The following is a 12,919-nucleotide window of genomic DNA, read 5'->3' on the forward strand; positions in this document are numbered from 1 at the left end:
CTCTGCATACCTGCAATGATGGTGCCCACAGTGGTGTCGCTGCCAAAGTTATCCCAGTTGGCGCTGATCTTTGTCTTGGTTCTGAAGAACTCGAGGTCAAAGCCGACCACATCGCCATCATTGACCTGCCCTGGGAGAAGGGGGTCCTCCTCGATAGTGATACCATTTGACCTGAGTGTGTAGGTGAAGTTCAGGGCGTTGGTCACTCTCAGGAGCTGGTAGTATCTCTCCTTGTTCTTCATCTCCATTTCATCATTGGTACCATAGGTGCGACCTGGGAACATTTCGTCGTTCAGATTGACATATGGACTCTAATAACCCAGGAGTTTAATTTCCATTATAACATATCTAGATTAACATTCCTGAGATGACAAGTTTCTAAATAAAAAATATATTATTTGAAAAATACTAGTTATTAATGATTATTTGTATATTGTGTATTTCCCAGGGAGTTGAGAGTGTAAAATACATTGAACGCTGATCTACTGACCAGGGATTTATTAGCAATGCAGTGCTTTTAGCCTTTGGAGTTATGTGCTATACAAGCAGATCATCATCATCATCATCATCATCATCAATCTTTCTATTATCACATGGCATATCACAGCTTATTCCACACCAGAATCTTAACCCATATCCCATATTGTCTTGATATAATATCAACAAAGCATTAACACGAGAAATAACTGTCAAGCCCAATTTGATGCAAATAATTTCTCATACTTTTACCATTTCATATGTTAGGGTGAATCAAAACTAAATTGGACTCATCTCACCATAAATACTATCTCTGCAGAGCCCTTCATATCTTGACTTGACAAAGCAATAACAAGCTTTACAAATATCAATGCGGAACAATACAAGAAACCCTTCCTCCTTCTCAGAAAATCTGTTATATAACTGAAGCGAGATAACAGAATCAGTATCCATTTTTCCAGAATCTTGTTAATTCGGAAAAATTTTCAGACAGTCACTGTCTGGATTAGAGGGTCTCACTGTATAATGTCCACCTACCTTCTGTATCCACAAACGCCTGGACGATATGACCATCAGCCCTCTGTATCGCCCACTCGTACTTCCTCACTGGACAAGGGTCACCAGACACGTCCCATTGGGCACTAATACTGGACAGACTGGCCTGGAAGTCACTGTCAATTGAAAAATGGCATGATTCTTTGACTAATGATTGACTAACCAAGTTATTGATTCTGGGTTCAATAAACCTAATGACTTAATTTGCTCATTCCTGATTGGGTAGGATGGACTGATGTCAATGTTTTTGCTGTATATGATATCACTGAGTCTGTTTGGGGTTTCTTTTTTCAATGTTATTATTGTTGATGTATTTATGTATTTAAAAAAATAAATATGTTTTTATGTTAATTGACGCATATATGTATAGTTTATATGTCCATAGCCGTCCGTGAATAGACCCGTGAAGATCTGGGTTAGAATTGATCTTCAGTAACCCATGTTTGTCTAAGAGGTGACAAATGGGATTGGGTGGTCAGGCTCGCTGACTTGGTTGACACTGTCATCGTTTCCCAATTGCACAGATCTATGCTCATGCTGTTGATCACTGGATTGTCTGGTCCAGACTCGATTATTTACAGACCGCCGCCATATAGCTGGACTGACTGACTGAGTTTAGGTTTACGCCGCTTTTAGCAATATTCCAGCAATATCACGCCGGGGGACACCAGAAATGGGCTTCACACATTGTGCCCATGTTGGGAACCGAACCCGGGTCTTCGGCGTGACGAGCCAACACTTTAACCACTAGGTTACCCCACCGACCCCGTATAGCTGGAACATTGCTGAGTGCGGAATAACTAAACTCACTCACATCTATAATTGCTGTGTCCACTAATATTAGTAAATATGTCTAGACAAATTAAATGAAGTAATGTGAAAGAATCAAGTGATCTGAAACTTGTTTTTAGTAGTATATGATGAAAATACTAACACAAGCTCTCACATAGTTCCAACCATATCTCCAGTACCACTTGGTTTGTACTTACAGATCACCATTGCTGGTTCCACCATCTACAACGCCCACATGAGTGATGGGCTCCTGCCCTTGACTGAGGTATGACATGTATATACCATTGGAAGTTGACACTGTGCTGAGGCCGGCGCCGTTGGTGGCTTTCACAGTCACAAATATCTGCAACATAAACAGAAGAATTAGTCTGTCTCACAGTCCCTGAACCATAATATTTTCCATTCTGCCAAGCTCTTTCTGTAATGCTAGAGCTAAACGAAGCAAGACTAGATTTCCGCAGGTTCTGGGTCTAGATCCACAAAATGCTAATGCCATACTTTATCATGTGAAATGATCACAAAAATTAAATTTGAACATTGTACTTATGTCATGAATTGAAATCAAGTGAGTGACCCTTGCACAATGTAAACCTAATTTCAGTTGCTGATATCAGAGACCAGATAGAGTCTTTTCAAAAACGTTTTAGTAAACTCCTGACAAGACAACTTAACATTGTGAAGGAATAGTGTGGGCAAAGAAATCAGGAGTGCAATTCAATTTCTTTTAAAAACTGAACGAGACTCCTTGTGTAAGATAACATTTGGAAGACTTAACACTCTGCTTACCTGTCTTTGTCCTTTCAGTGCCAGTCCTGTGACTGACATATATCTCTTCGTGATGTCGACAACTTCAAAGAAGGGTCTCAACTGGCCACCTCCAGGTGTGTTACCAACAGCAATCTCATACCTGAATATACAAACACTAGTTTTACCAAATCAAACATATATATAATTTAAGTTTTGTTTTGGGGGCAAAATGGTAACTATCCAGAATTGTCTCCCTTGTCATCTTTCTTTTCTTGGATTTCTTTTGTCTTGGGAGTTCCAGCATCATGAATCATTATCATCAAAACGATACATATACATATGGCAAAGTGGTCCTGTTTGGACTTAATTGGATGATAAGCTGATACACTCTTCATAATCTTAACAACATTACCTGACAATCCCTGTCTCTTCATCAGTGAAGTCTGCCCAGGCAACAAGAACTGTTGACAAGGACTCTTGACAGGTGGCGTCAATTCTCATGCAGTCTGTAAAAGAAGGATTAAGTGTTGGAGGATCCCAGGAGTGTTTAATTGTTGAAGTTAGCCGTTAAACCCTAAGTTCCGTGTGACACATCATCATTTTTCAACATGGGAAATTATAAAGAAGTTCTGTCTTTGCCAAGTGGCGTTTTAACAACATGTTCAGTTTGATAATGCAGAGTTAAAGACAGTAAAGCCAAAGTTGAACAAGAATCAAATCCAATCAAACCTATATTTTTATGCATTTGTAGTGAACTGTGAAAATTATATGCTCAGAAAAGAGGGTTTTGGACTCCCATGGTTTCAGTGTAACACACATAAAATGTCTTTATAGTTTTCCTGTATTCATACCAACGATCCTCACATACCTTCCCCTGAGTCACAACTGTAAGGATTCATTCTTTCAGTCAAGATGGGATCTGTGACGTTGATGATGTAGGCTGACCCAAGCTCTACCACTGTCCCCTGTGTTGGAGGTGTGTTGTCAACGTTGATGCCGTTAGAGATGGCAGACGCAGTCATCCCAACAGTGTTTTTGGCTGTAACCTTGGCATAGTACGTCTGACCATGGGTTGCCTTTCGTGACAGACCTTTAGGAAACACAAAATTATTGTGATAAAACTTTCATTATTATTAGTACAGTCACTATGATTTTAAAGCGTTCTTAAACATGTGAATGATGTTATTTCTATGTACCGTAGGTCAGATACTTGTTCACGTGGCCGGACAGCTTGACAGGTGCGAGGACATCTTCGAGACCTTCATGGGATCCCACAGTGAAGGTGAACTCCTGTACCTCACTCTGTGCATCATAGAAACCTTCCCATGTGCATTCTAGGGCAGACAGTGGCTGAAAACAAAACACATTCATGAAGAAGATGGCCCTTGTGCATCCCCATGCATGCAAGCACACACCTACACACACACACGAGTCATGATATGGCTGAAATATTGCCGATGCAACTTAAAATCTTAACTCACTCACTACACACACGTGTGGAATACCATAAATTAACTACAATTTTGGCATAAACCTTGATACTGGAATTTTTTTGTACAAAGATATTTACAATTGTGCCAGTGTTTTTTAAAATCAACTTTTACACCATGGCTTAGGCCATAACATAGTAATTAATAGATTGTCATTGCTTCTCTAATATGAAACACCCAAAATCCCATCATTACTGTATGTAAGTCCTTACAGGCAAATACAATCAATATACATGTGTTGTCTTGCTTCCTATACATTAAGAGTGAGTGAGTGAGTTTAGCTTTACGACGCATTTTGCAATATTCCAGTAATATCATGGCGGGGGACACCAGAAATAGGCTTCACACATTGTACCCATGTGGGGAGTCGAGCCCGGGTCTTTGGCGTGACAAGCAAATGCTTGAACCACTAGGCTACCTGACCACCACCCTGTGCATCAAGAAATGTACCTAATTACCCAGCATTAAATATTCACACAATATTTATCAAGGATTACTGTTCAGTGACGCTTTCAACAGTGTTTTGAAGCTTATTTGTAAATTCTTTACACCAAATTTCATTTGCAAAATAATATATTTTGAACTCAGGAATAAGTCAAATTAACAAGAACAAAATAGGGCATGAGAAAGAAAAATATCATGTGAGGCACACCTGTATGAAACCTGGACACTTCAGCACACCCTCTGTTGGTGGAGTGGTATCAATCACCAATGAAGGGGAGATAATACTAGATGACAGCCCAAGCTCATTCTCGGCAATCACAGTCACGATGTTGGATTTGCCTGAGTCAAAGAGAAAAGAAGGAATTGTTTCATTGTAAATTAATAATACTAACAACTCAGATAACTGTTACTGATACGCTGCACTCAGCAATATTCCAGCTATATGGCGGCGATCTCTAAATAATCAAGTCTGAACCAGACAATCCAGTGATCAACAGCATGGGCATCTATCTACTCAATTGGGATACGTAGACATGTGGTCACCTGATCCTGTAGTCTAGATCCTAGTTGCCTCTTACGACAAACATGGGTTCCTGAAGATCAATTCTAACCTGGATCTTCGTATAATGAGGTGAACATCATTCACACTAATCAATCTACTGTCTATCAAATCAATACTCCTGGCTGCACTTACCAATCGAAACAATAGGTGGTGGAAAATCGAAGAGGCCAGAGAATGAGTTTTAGGACACTGAGCAGAGTTCCTCCCAAAGCAATACAAGAGTCAAAATGTCCACAACAGAACTAGCCAGTGCTAACCTTTGGCATTGGGACTGACCCCTGTGGGCAGCGCCCCATCCCCAGATGGTAGAAGGTCCACCTCTGTCCTGGCCTGGACATCTGCACCATGTGGGTAGGTCCCCACAGAGAAATACATCTTCTTGACTGGACTCTCCGTGTCCTCTACTCTCCATGATGTGGTCATGGAATCTACCTCTGTCTGGTAGAGCAGGGTGCTTGGCGTCAGCATGGACTTGTTGCTCTCGGAACCAAAACTTGGTGAAGAAGAACAGTGTTTATGCAAATATATATGATACTATTATATTTTTAGGTGCTTCTGATACTAATATTTACATTGTAAAGCTGATAATAATTATTATTCCTGGTTTGTTGGAGTGAGTGAGTAAGGTTCAACTCTTCCATTCCAGCAATATCAAGGCAGAGGACACCCAAATGAGGTTCACACATCGTAGCCAAGTGGGGAACTGAACTCTTCAGTTGCTGAGTTAACACTTTGACCACACCTCACTACCCGGGGTTGTTGGCCAATTATGTAGATTCTTTTAAGCGTCTTCTGTCAGTGAGTGTGAGTTGCCCTTTCATTTCACCAATGCATCCTGGTGGCTCATTTTTCACATGTGAGAACACCTTTTGAAGATTAACAGACATCGGTTTCCATCAGTCATAACAAACCATATTTTTATCAACACTTAATCTAACCTACTCATGGTTTTATTTTGGTTTATAAGTTTTTCTTGAAGATTTATCAACACTTAAACATAATCTACTCATTGTTTAAAATAATGTAATTTTTTAAGTAAAATTGATATTTTTATAATTATCCTGACTCATGATCTTTGCTTATCTCCCTTTCCCTTGCGAATGGTAGTGGAACACTTGAATCCCTTGAAGTTCCCGATTGATATAAAAATACACTCACCCACGAGTTTGCCCTTTTCCCAGCGCAAACAGCCAGGTGACCTGCCTTACTTGTCACTCTCTCCCTTATAAATTACTTTTGAAGATAAAGTGCAGTGGAAACTTTGACCAACATACCTTTCAAGGTTAATAACTGGGGGAGTCTGATCAACAACAAATCCATCTGATGTTGACTCGAGGATGTTCCCGGCATTTGTGATGCCTCTGATGGTGGTGTAGTAGCTGATGCTGGGGACAAGGGGCAGCACGGCCTGGCCGAACCCGTAACTCAGAGAACCTGGAACAGGAAGGGATGATGTGGTAAGTATCCCATCTGTGGAGGCAACTTGGCTGTGTCATCTGAATATCAGCTGTTTCATGACAACCGCTAATTGCCATGGGCTTTTGAGTAAGTTTGGTTAGAACAGTATTTCAGATCACGATCTGCCATCTCGCATTTGGTAGATGCAAGTCTTACCAATTTTGGTGAGCATAAGTTTGCTGAAAACTCAAGTTCATAATCTGGGCATATGTGGGATTTGAACCAACAGGAATCAGACATGTGGGACTCAGATGATGTTAAACATATACTATGTACTGCTTGTGAATATTTATCCATTTCTTATGGACTCTGCTTTTAATCCAGATGATTGGGAAATGCGTTTGGGGAGGATATTTTGATAAGTAAGGAAAAAAATAGACTTGACAAATGGGATTGGTTGGTCAGACTTGCCGACTTGGTTGATGCATGTCAGGTCAGTTCATTCCAATTCTGTAGATCGATACTAATGATATCAATTTTGTTTAATGTGTTTGTTGTTTAATGGCCCACTCAGCAATATTCCATCTATATGACTGTGGTCTGTAGATAATCCAATCTGGACCAGACATCCAGTTATTCACGATACCAATCACTTTACTGTCTTGCGTGTAATGTGGGTGGGGTAGCCTAGTGGTTAAAGGCGTCCCTGCTTGCGTCACGCTAAGACATGGGTTCAATTCCACACATGAGTACAATGTGTGAAGTGGAATTTCTGGTAAACCCTGATATGCTTGAATATTGCTAAAAGCGGTGTAAACCAAACTCGGTGTAAAACTCACTCACTTGTATGCAACCCCTTATTTACATACTGATGTCACAAAGACAGAATATTGCTGAGCATGGGGACAATCAATAAACAAACAAACTGGGTTGAAAATCCTTGTCTGCTGCAGTTGAATGTTACATGAATTACCAGGGACGTTTGACTGTTTCTCCTCATGAACAAGACCAGCCTTGATAAAGGGTTGTACTTCCTCGCCACCAGGTGTTGTCCCTACAGCCCAGTCGTAATATGTCACGCCATGCTCTTGACTCTCAAAACCTGCAAACTGTACAGTCATAACTCCCGCGTCCTTCTGGTAGTCGATGTCAACACCAATACTTTGTGATGCTGTCTCTGTGGAGTCAGCACCATCAATGACAACACCTGTAACAAAAAATATGTCATAACATGTTTCGAGTAAAGTTCTGTAAACAAAAAATGGGCATTTGGTACAAAACAAAAAGTTGTCACTCATCACTCTTCTGTGAAACGTATCCCTGTGATGCGTAAAACACAACACAGTTCAGATCTATTCCATATAACAAACTTCTTTGAGTGGCATTTTTAGAAGCTGGGAAGTACATTAGACAAACTTTATGGAAAACAGCTTCTTTATTTTGTGAGTGTCAGATTCTTGTCCCGTTGTCATTGGTTGCACTCTTGAAATAAAGAAGTTGCTATCCATTAAGTTTGTCTATGTTGCAAATGTTACTAGTGTCAACTTGCTGAATCAACATCTAAGCTTTGGACAATCGACTTTTCATGTGCTTGTGATGCATGCAGACTGAGCTCACCTTTTTGCTAACACTTGATACATTTGCTATTTATAAGTGATCTATAAATCCATTTATGATATAGTTAGAATCATACAATGGAGATTTCTTGTACAAATGTTTTCATGTCACTTTTCAATTTGAAAATGAATGTGCAATATCATAATACATATCCATATATCCTGTACCTGGCTTATCTTCATCAACTACCCGAATAGGATTGGAGGTGATGACCTCACTGGTCAGCCCAGCACCATTGGTGGCCTTGACAGTGACATAGTACAGAGGGGTCATTTTCTCAGGGTCGGTCAGGGTCAAGGTCAGACCATTTATATACTTGTCCTTCTCTGCACCAACATCCATCCAGTTCAGCACATCAGTTCCACCTGTAAATAAAGTACACTGATAATCCGAGAAATTGAATGTATTTTTAAGAATCTTTTTCAATATTGTAAGAGGAGACTGACGTGATCGGGTGGTAAGGCTCGCTGACTTGGTTGAGACATGTCATTGTATACTAAAGATCGATGCTCATGTTGTTGATCACTGGATTGTCTGATTCAGACATTATTATTTACAAATCACCACCATGTATATGGAAGATTGTGTTAAACAAAGAAAAACTTTTTCAATATGTATTTTAATTTATGTGATAATAAACAAAATATCTGGTGTGCTCCTTTTGTGCAATTAAGCTATGTGGAATTGAAATGACATGCACAATGGTTGAACAAACGATCTATACTTCAAAATATTTGACAGAATATTATAGAAGCTATAACCTGAAAAGTGAGAGTTAGTTTTCCTCTGAATCACCTGGTTTGTTTTAGAACCTATATGCTGTTTCCACTAAAATCGTGCAGGGCTCCAGATAATATTTCAACATCAGGAGTACGTACTCCTTATTGTTCAATATAGGAGTACTGGAAAAACTAAAGAGTACATTTAGAATACTGAATGGAATTTAATGGCGTATCAGTAATCTTGTGTTTTGTTTGATATATGCACCACAGCATTGCTAGTCTTGTGTAAATAGGTCAATAAACAATAAAACAATACTTTTTCATATACGTACGTCTTAAATGACTCTAACACCGTACACCATTGCTGTGGTGCGTATCTGCTACGTTTTCTAATTTATTTCCTACCGTATCGTGCATACTTTTTATCCGTACATATGCCAATACGGCCCTTATCTGGAGCCCTGTCATGACTATTTGTTTTATATCGGGGAAAATGGGATGTATCCTCTCACACAGCAATGTATTTCCCTTCAAGGCAGGATACATAGTGTTTTATAGACATCATGTGAACCAATCAGATCTCAGCAATCTGACATGGAGGTGAGATAATTTAGTTTAACTGGACATGACGCAGGTGACAGACTGACCTTCAGTAGTTCCTACAGCAATAGAGTATGAGCTGATGCCACTTTCATGATCGGTGGCATACCACGTGGCCATTATACCACTGTTGTCAGACTGGATGACGTATCCATTGATCAACTCCTCAGTGCTGCCGGAGAAGATGCCAACATACACCCACTTCATCTGCAACCATAATGAAAGAACAGGTAACAATTGCAGCGCTACATACACACCTTTCCTTCATTATAATGATAAACAAAGATGTATGCTGGTTTGGATTTCATTCATTCTGTGGACCGATGCCCTTGTAGTGCATGCTGAGGTTTGTGTCAGGCTGCTCTAGCCAGTGATTGATGGAGTGACCATGTCTCGTGGGTGAGTGAGTGAGTGAGTGAGTATAGTTTTACGCTGCTTTTAGCAATATTCTAGCAATATCACAGCAGGGGACACCAGAAATGGGCTTCGCACATTGTGTCTATGTGAGGAATCCAACCCAGGTCAACGGTGTGACAAGTCAACCCTTTAACCACTAGGCTACCCCACCGCCCCCTACCCTACATGGAGCATCATGGAATCAAAGTGACTTCTGTTAGCACTTTGAAGTTTTCAGAAGCCAGCAACAGTGTGAAGCCAGTAAGAACCAATAAAAGGATGAAAATAATCAGGGACACAACTTTGTACAGCAAACCGTGTTGAAGTAGATAGGTGTCATTGTTCATTTTTGTTTCTTGTGCAATATGTTCACGTTTTTTTCAGCTGAACTCTTAACTTGCCTGTGCATGCGTTTATGACATGTGCCCTTGTGTGCTCACCTTTTTGCAAATACCATGTATGATTAATATCTGACAGTGTATTCATAACACACGATATACACACGAAACTGTTTTGTCATGTTTATTTACCTAGGTTGCAGTTCCATGATTTGTGTCAGATCAAGTTTGGGCAGTATACTCACCTCAGGTTTCGAGTTGTCCAGAAGGACGCCATTGGTGTCATATGTTGCCACAGCTCCAGCCCTGTTGACGGCCCCTACTCTGATGCTGTAGAGAGCTCCAGGCTTCATGTCAAGTCCCGTGTGACTCACGCTGGTGCTGAGTGGATCAGTGATGGTGTCCCACCCCGTTGCTGAAGGGGCAGTAAAGGGTATTATTCAAATGTAACAGATTTTTTCAGACATACAAAACCTTCACCTTTTTTTTATCTTTAAACACAGGTTAGTACGGGTGTCCTGTCAGAAATACACAGCATTGTTTGTTTGTTTGTTGTTTAATGCCACATTCAGCAATATTCCAGCTATATGGAGGCAGTCTGAAAATAATTGAGCCTGGACCAGACAATCCAGTGATCAACAATATGACTGACTGACTGAGTTTGGTTTTACGCCGCTTTTAGCAATATTCCAGCAACATCACGGCAGGGGACACCAGAAATGGGCTTCACACATTGTACCCATGTGGGGATTCGAACCCGGTCTCTTGGCGCGGACGAGCCAACGCTTTAACCACTAGGCTACCCCACCGCCCCATCAACAATATGAGCATCACTGCTTTGTGTAAGAGGTGACAAATAGGGTTAGGTGGTCAGGCTTGGTGACATGCCTGTCATCATACCTTAAAGGGGAGGGTAATTGCACACAATATCAACCACTGATTTTAGTGGACCAACGCAACCTTGAATTATTTATCACTTATTTATTTATCAAAATTTGAAAAAATCATATCATGATCAAAATATAATTGATTATTTATGTGCAATCACTTTACCCATAAACTATTTTTATAATGAACAAGCTTAAAACAAACTGACTGAATAACAAATATCATTTTCATCCCAGGCTCTTGCTTACATTTTAGTAAGAAAGAATATAACTTTAAAAAAAAAGAATTAACAGTACCTTTGATATTGTTATAACCGCAGTTTACTGACTGCATTGATAGATTTGGTATTACACACTTACCTGGGTGGATTTGATGCTTGTTTCCCTGGTATCTTTGATACACTTGATATTTGAAGTGGTCAATACCAGATTCATCATCATAAAATCGGAAGTTGGCCACAACGGTGGTAGTGGAGAACTGGAATTCAGAAAATATTATTAGCTGATTTAACACCACTGTTATGAGTTACACATTAACAACACAGTGTTTTACACCTGTACCAGTCCCATGGATTCTGGGTAATTGGTACCAAGCAACCTCCATATGTGGAAGTTGTAAGAGTTGACAAAATGGATCGTCTGAACACATAATAACTTGATGCTCATTGTGTGTCAATGTATGGTTTGTTTGTTTGTTGTTTAACGCCGCACTCAGCAAACATTCCAGCTATATGGCAACAGTCTGTAAATAATCAAATCTGGACCAGACACTCCAGTGATCAACATCATTTGCATTGATCTCTGCAAATGAGATACAATCAGCTAGCCTGACCACCCAATCCCATTAGTCATCTCTTACGACAAGCATGGGTTGCTGAAGACCAATTCTAACCTGGATTTCCCCCTATAGTCATTGTGGGATGTTGCCCATATTATCGACCACTGGTCCAGTCCAGATTTTCCCTCTAACAGACCACTGTCATAGAGCTTGAATATTTCTGAGTGTGCCATTAAGGATAAAACAATCAAAAGAAGCCCTGAAGACATCCTCTCACCTGGAAATCTGCATCCTTCCCTGCTTCTGATCCGTCTCCAAGGAATGCCATCCTTGGCGGTGTAAGGTCCACGACAAAGCCATCAGTGGAGTCGTCGATGCTGCCAAGGGCATTGTTGACAGCCCGCAACTTTGTCTTGATGACATCACGATGACTCAGATGGAAGTTGTGCCACTCGACCTCACTCATGTCCTTTGAGAGTGTTCTCCAGCTCCTCAAGATCTCGAAGGCGTCAGACAGGTTCCTGGAGGAGAGTCAAGGTCAAAGAGACACCCATTAAGATTTAAACATTAAATCATACAATATATTTCCATGCTGCAAAATGTTCGAACCAAAATGTTTCCCCAAAATAATTGTTCACTGGACATGGTGGATGTCTTGAATGTTTTGTTGTGTTCAAGAAAAGAACCCCAGAAATGGGCTCCACACATTGTACCAATGTGGGGGGAATCGAACCCGGGTCTTTCGGCATGATGATTGAACACTTGAACCACTAGGCTACCCCACCGCCCCAAATGTCGATCAAGTAATCAACACAAACCTTGCCCTGAGTACTTCCACGGCATATTCTCTGATGCTAGACTCTGGGTCGGAGTAGCCCCTCCATTGAGTAGCCACTGTCGCCACGTGTTGGCTGTATGCTGTGTCGGTGAAGTTCGCACGTCGTCCATCCACCACCTCTCCAGCCACTGGAGGGGTCAGGTCAACAATCACTGAAAGGGAACAGGTAGTGAGTGGTTTGTCTGCTTAACTCATCCAGGTACTTCAGGTCATGTTCCAGTCATGGCATGGCAGTGATCATCTTGTTCCAAATGAGTGAGTGAGTGAGTTTAGTTTTA

At 40.7% G+C, this 12,919-nt stretch overlaps 1 protein-coding gene across 1 annotated transcript in view; it reads right to left on the reverse strand.

The window, feature by feature from the left end:
- The window catches only part of LOC124265896, a 124,597-nt gene that overhangs the window by 28,232 nt on the left and 83,446 nt on the right, over positions 1 to 12,919 (reverse strand). Inside the window, 17 exon segments of the mRNA XM_046700748.1 lie at positions 11 to 274; positions 1,015 to 1,148; positions 2,022 to 2,167; positions 2,611 to 2,731; positions 2,984 to 3,077; positions 3,440 to 3,661; positions 3,768 to 3,921; positions 4,714 to 4,844; positions 5,325 to 5,560; positions 6,342 to 6,501; positions 7,439 to 7,672; positions 8,250 to 8,447; positions 9,452 to 9,611; positions 10,384 to 10,553; positions 11,386 to 11,503; positions 12,081 to 12,324; positions 12,622 to 12,793. Coding sequence (XP_046556704.1) covers positions 11 to 274; positions 1,015 to 1,148; positions 2,022 to 2,167; positions 2,611 to 2,731; positions 2,984 to 3,077; positions 3,440 to 3,661; positions 3,768 to 3,921; positions 4,714 to 4,844; positions 5,325 to 5,560; positions 6,342 to 6,501; positions 7,439 to 7,672; positions 8,250 to 8,447; positions 9,452 to 9,611; positions 10,384 to 10,553; positions 11,386 to 11,503; positions 12,081 to 12,324; positions 12,622 to 12,793 — 2,958 coding nt within the window.

Source organism: Haliotis rubra, unplaced genomic scaffold, assembly GCF_003918875.1.
Source record: "Haliotis rubra isolate DU_JTF1 unplaced genomic scaffold, ASM391887v1 Scf122, whole genome shotgun sequence".
In the NCBI taxonomy this organism is placed as follows: Eukaryota; Metazoa; Mollusca; class Gastropoda; order Lepetellida; family Haliotidae; genus Haliotis; species Haliotis rubra.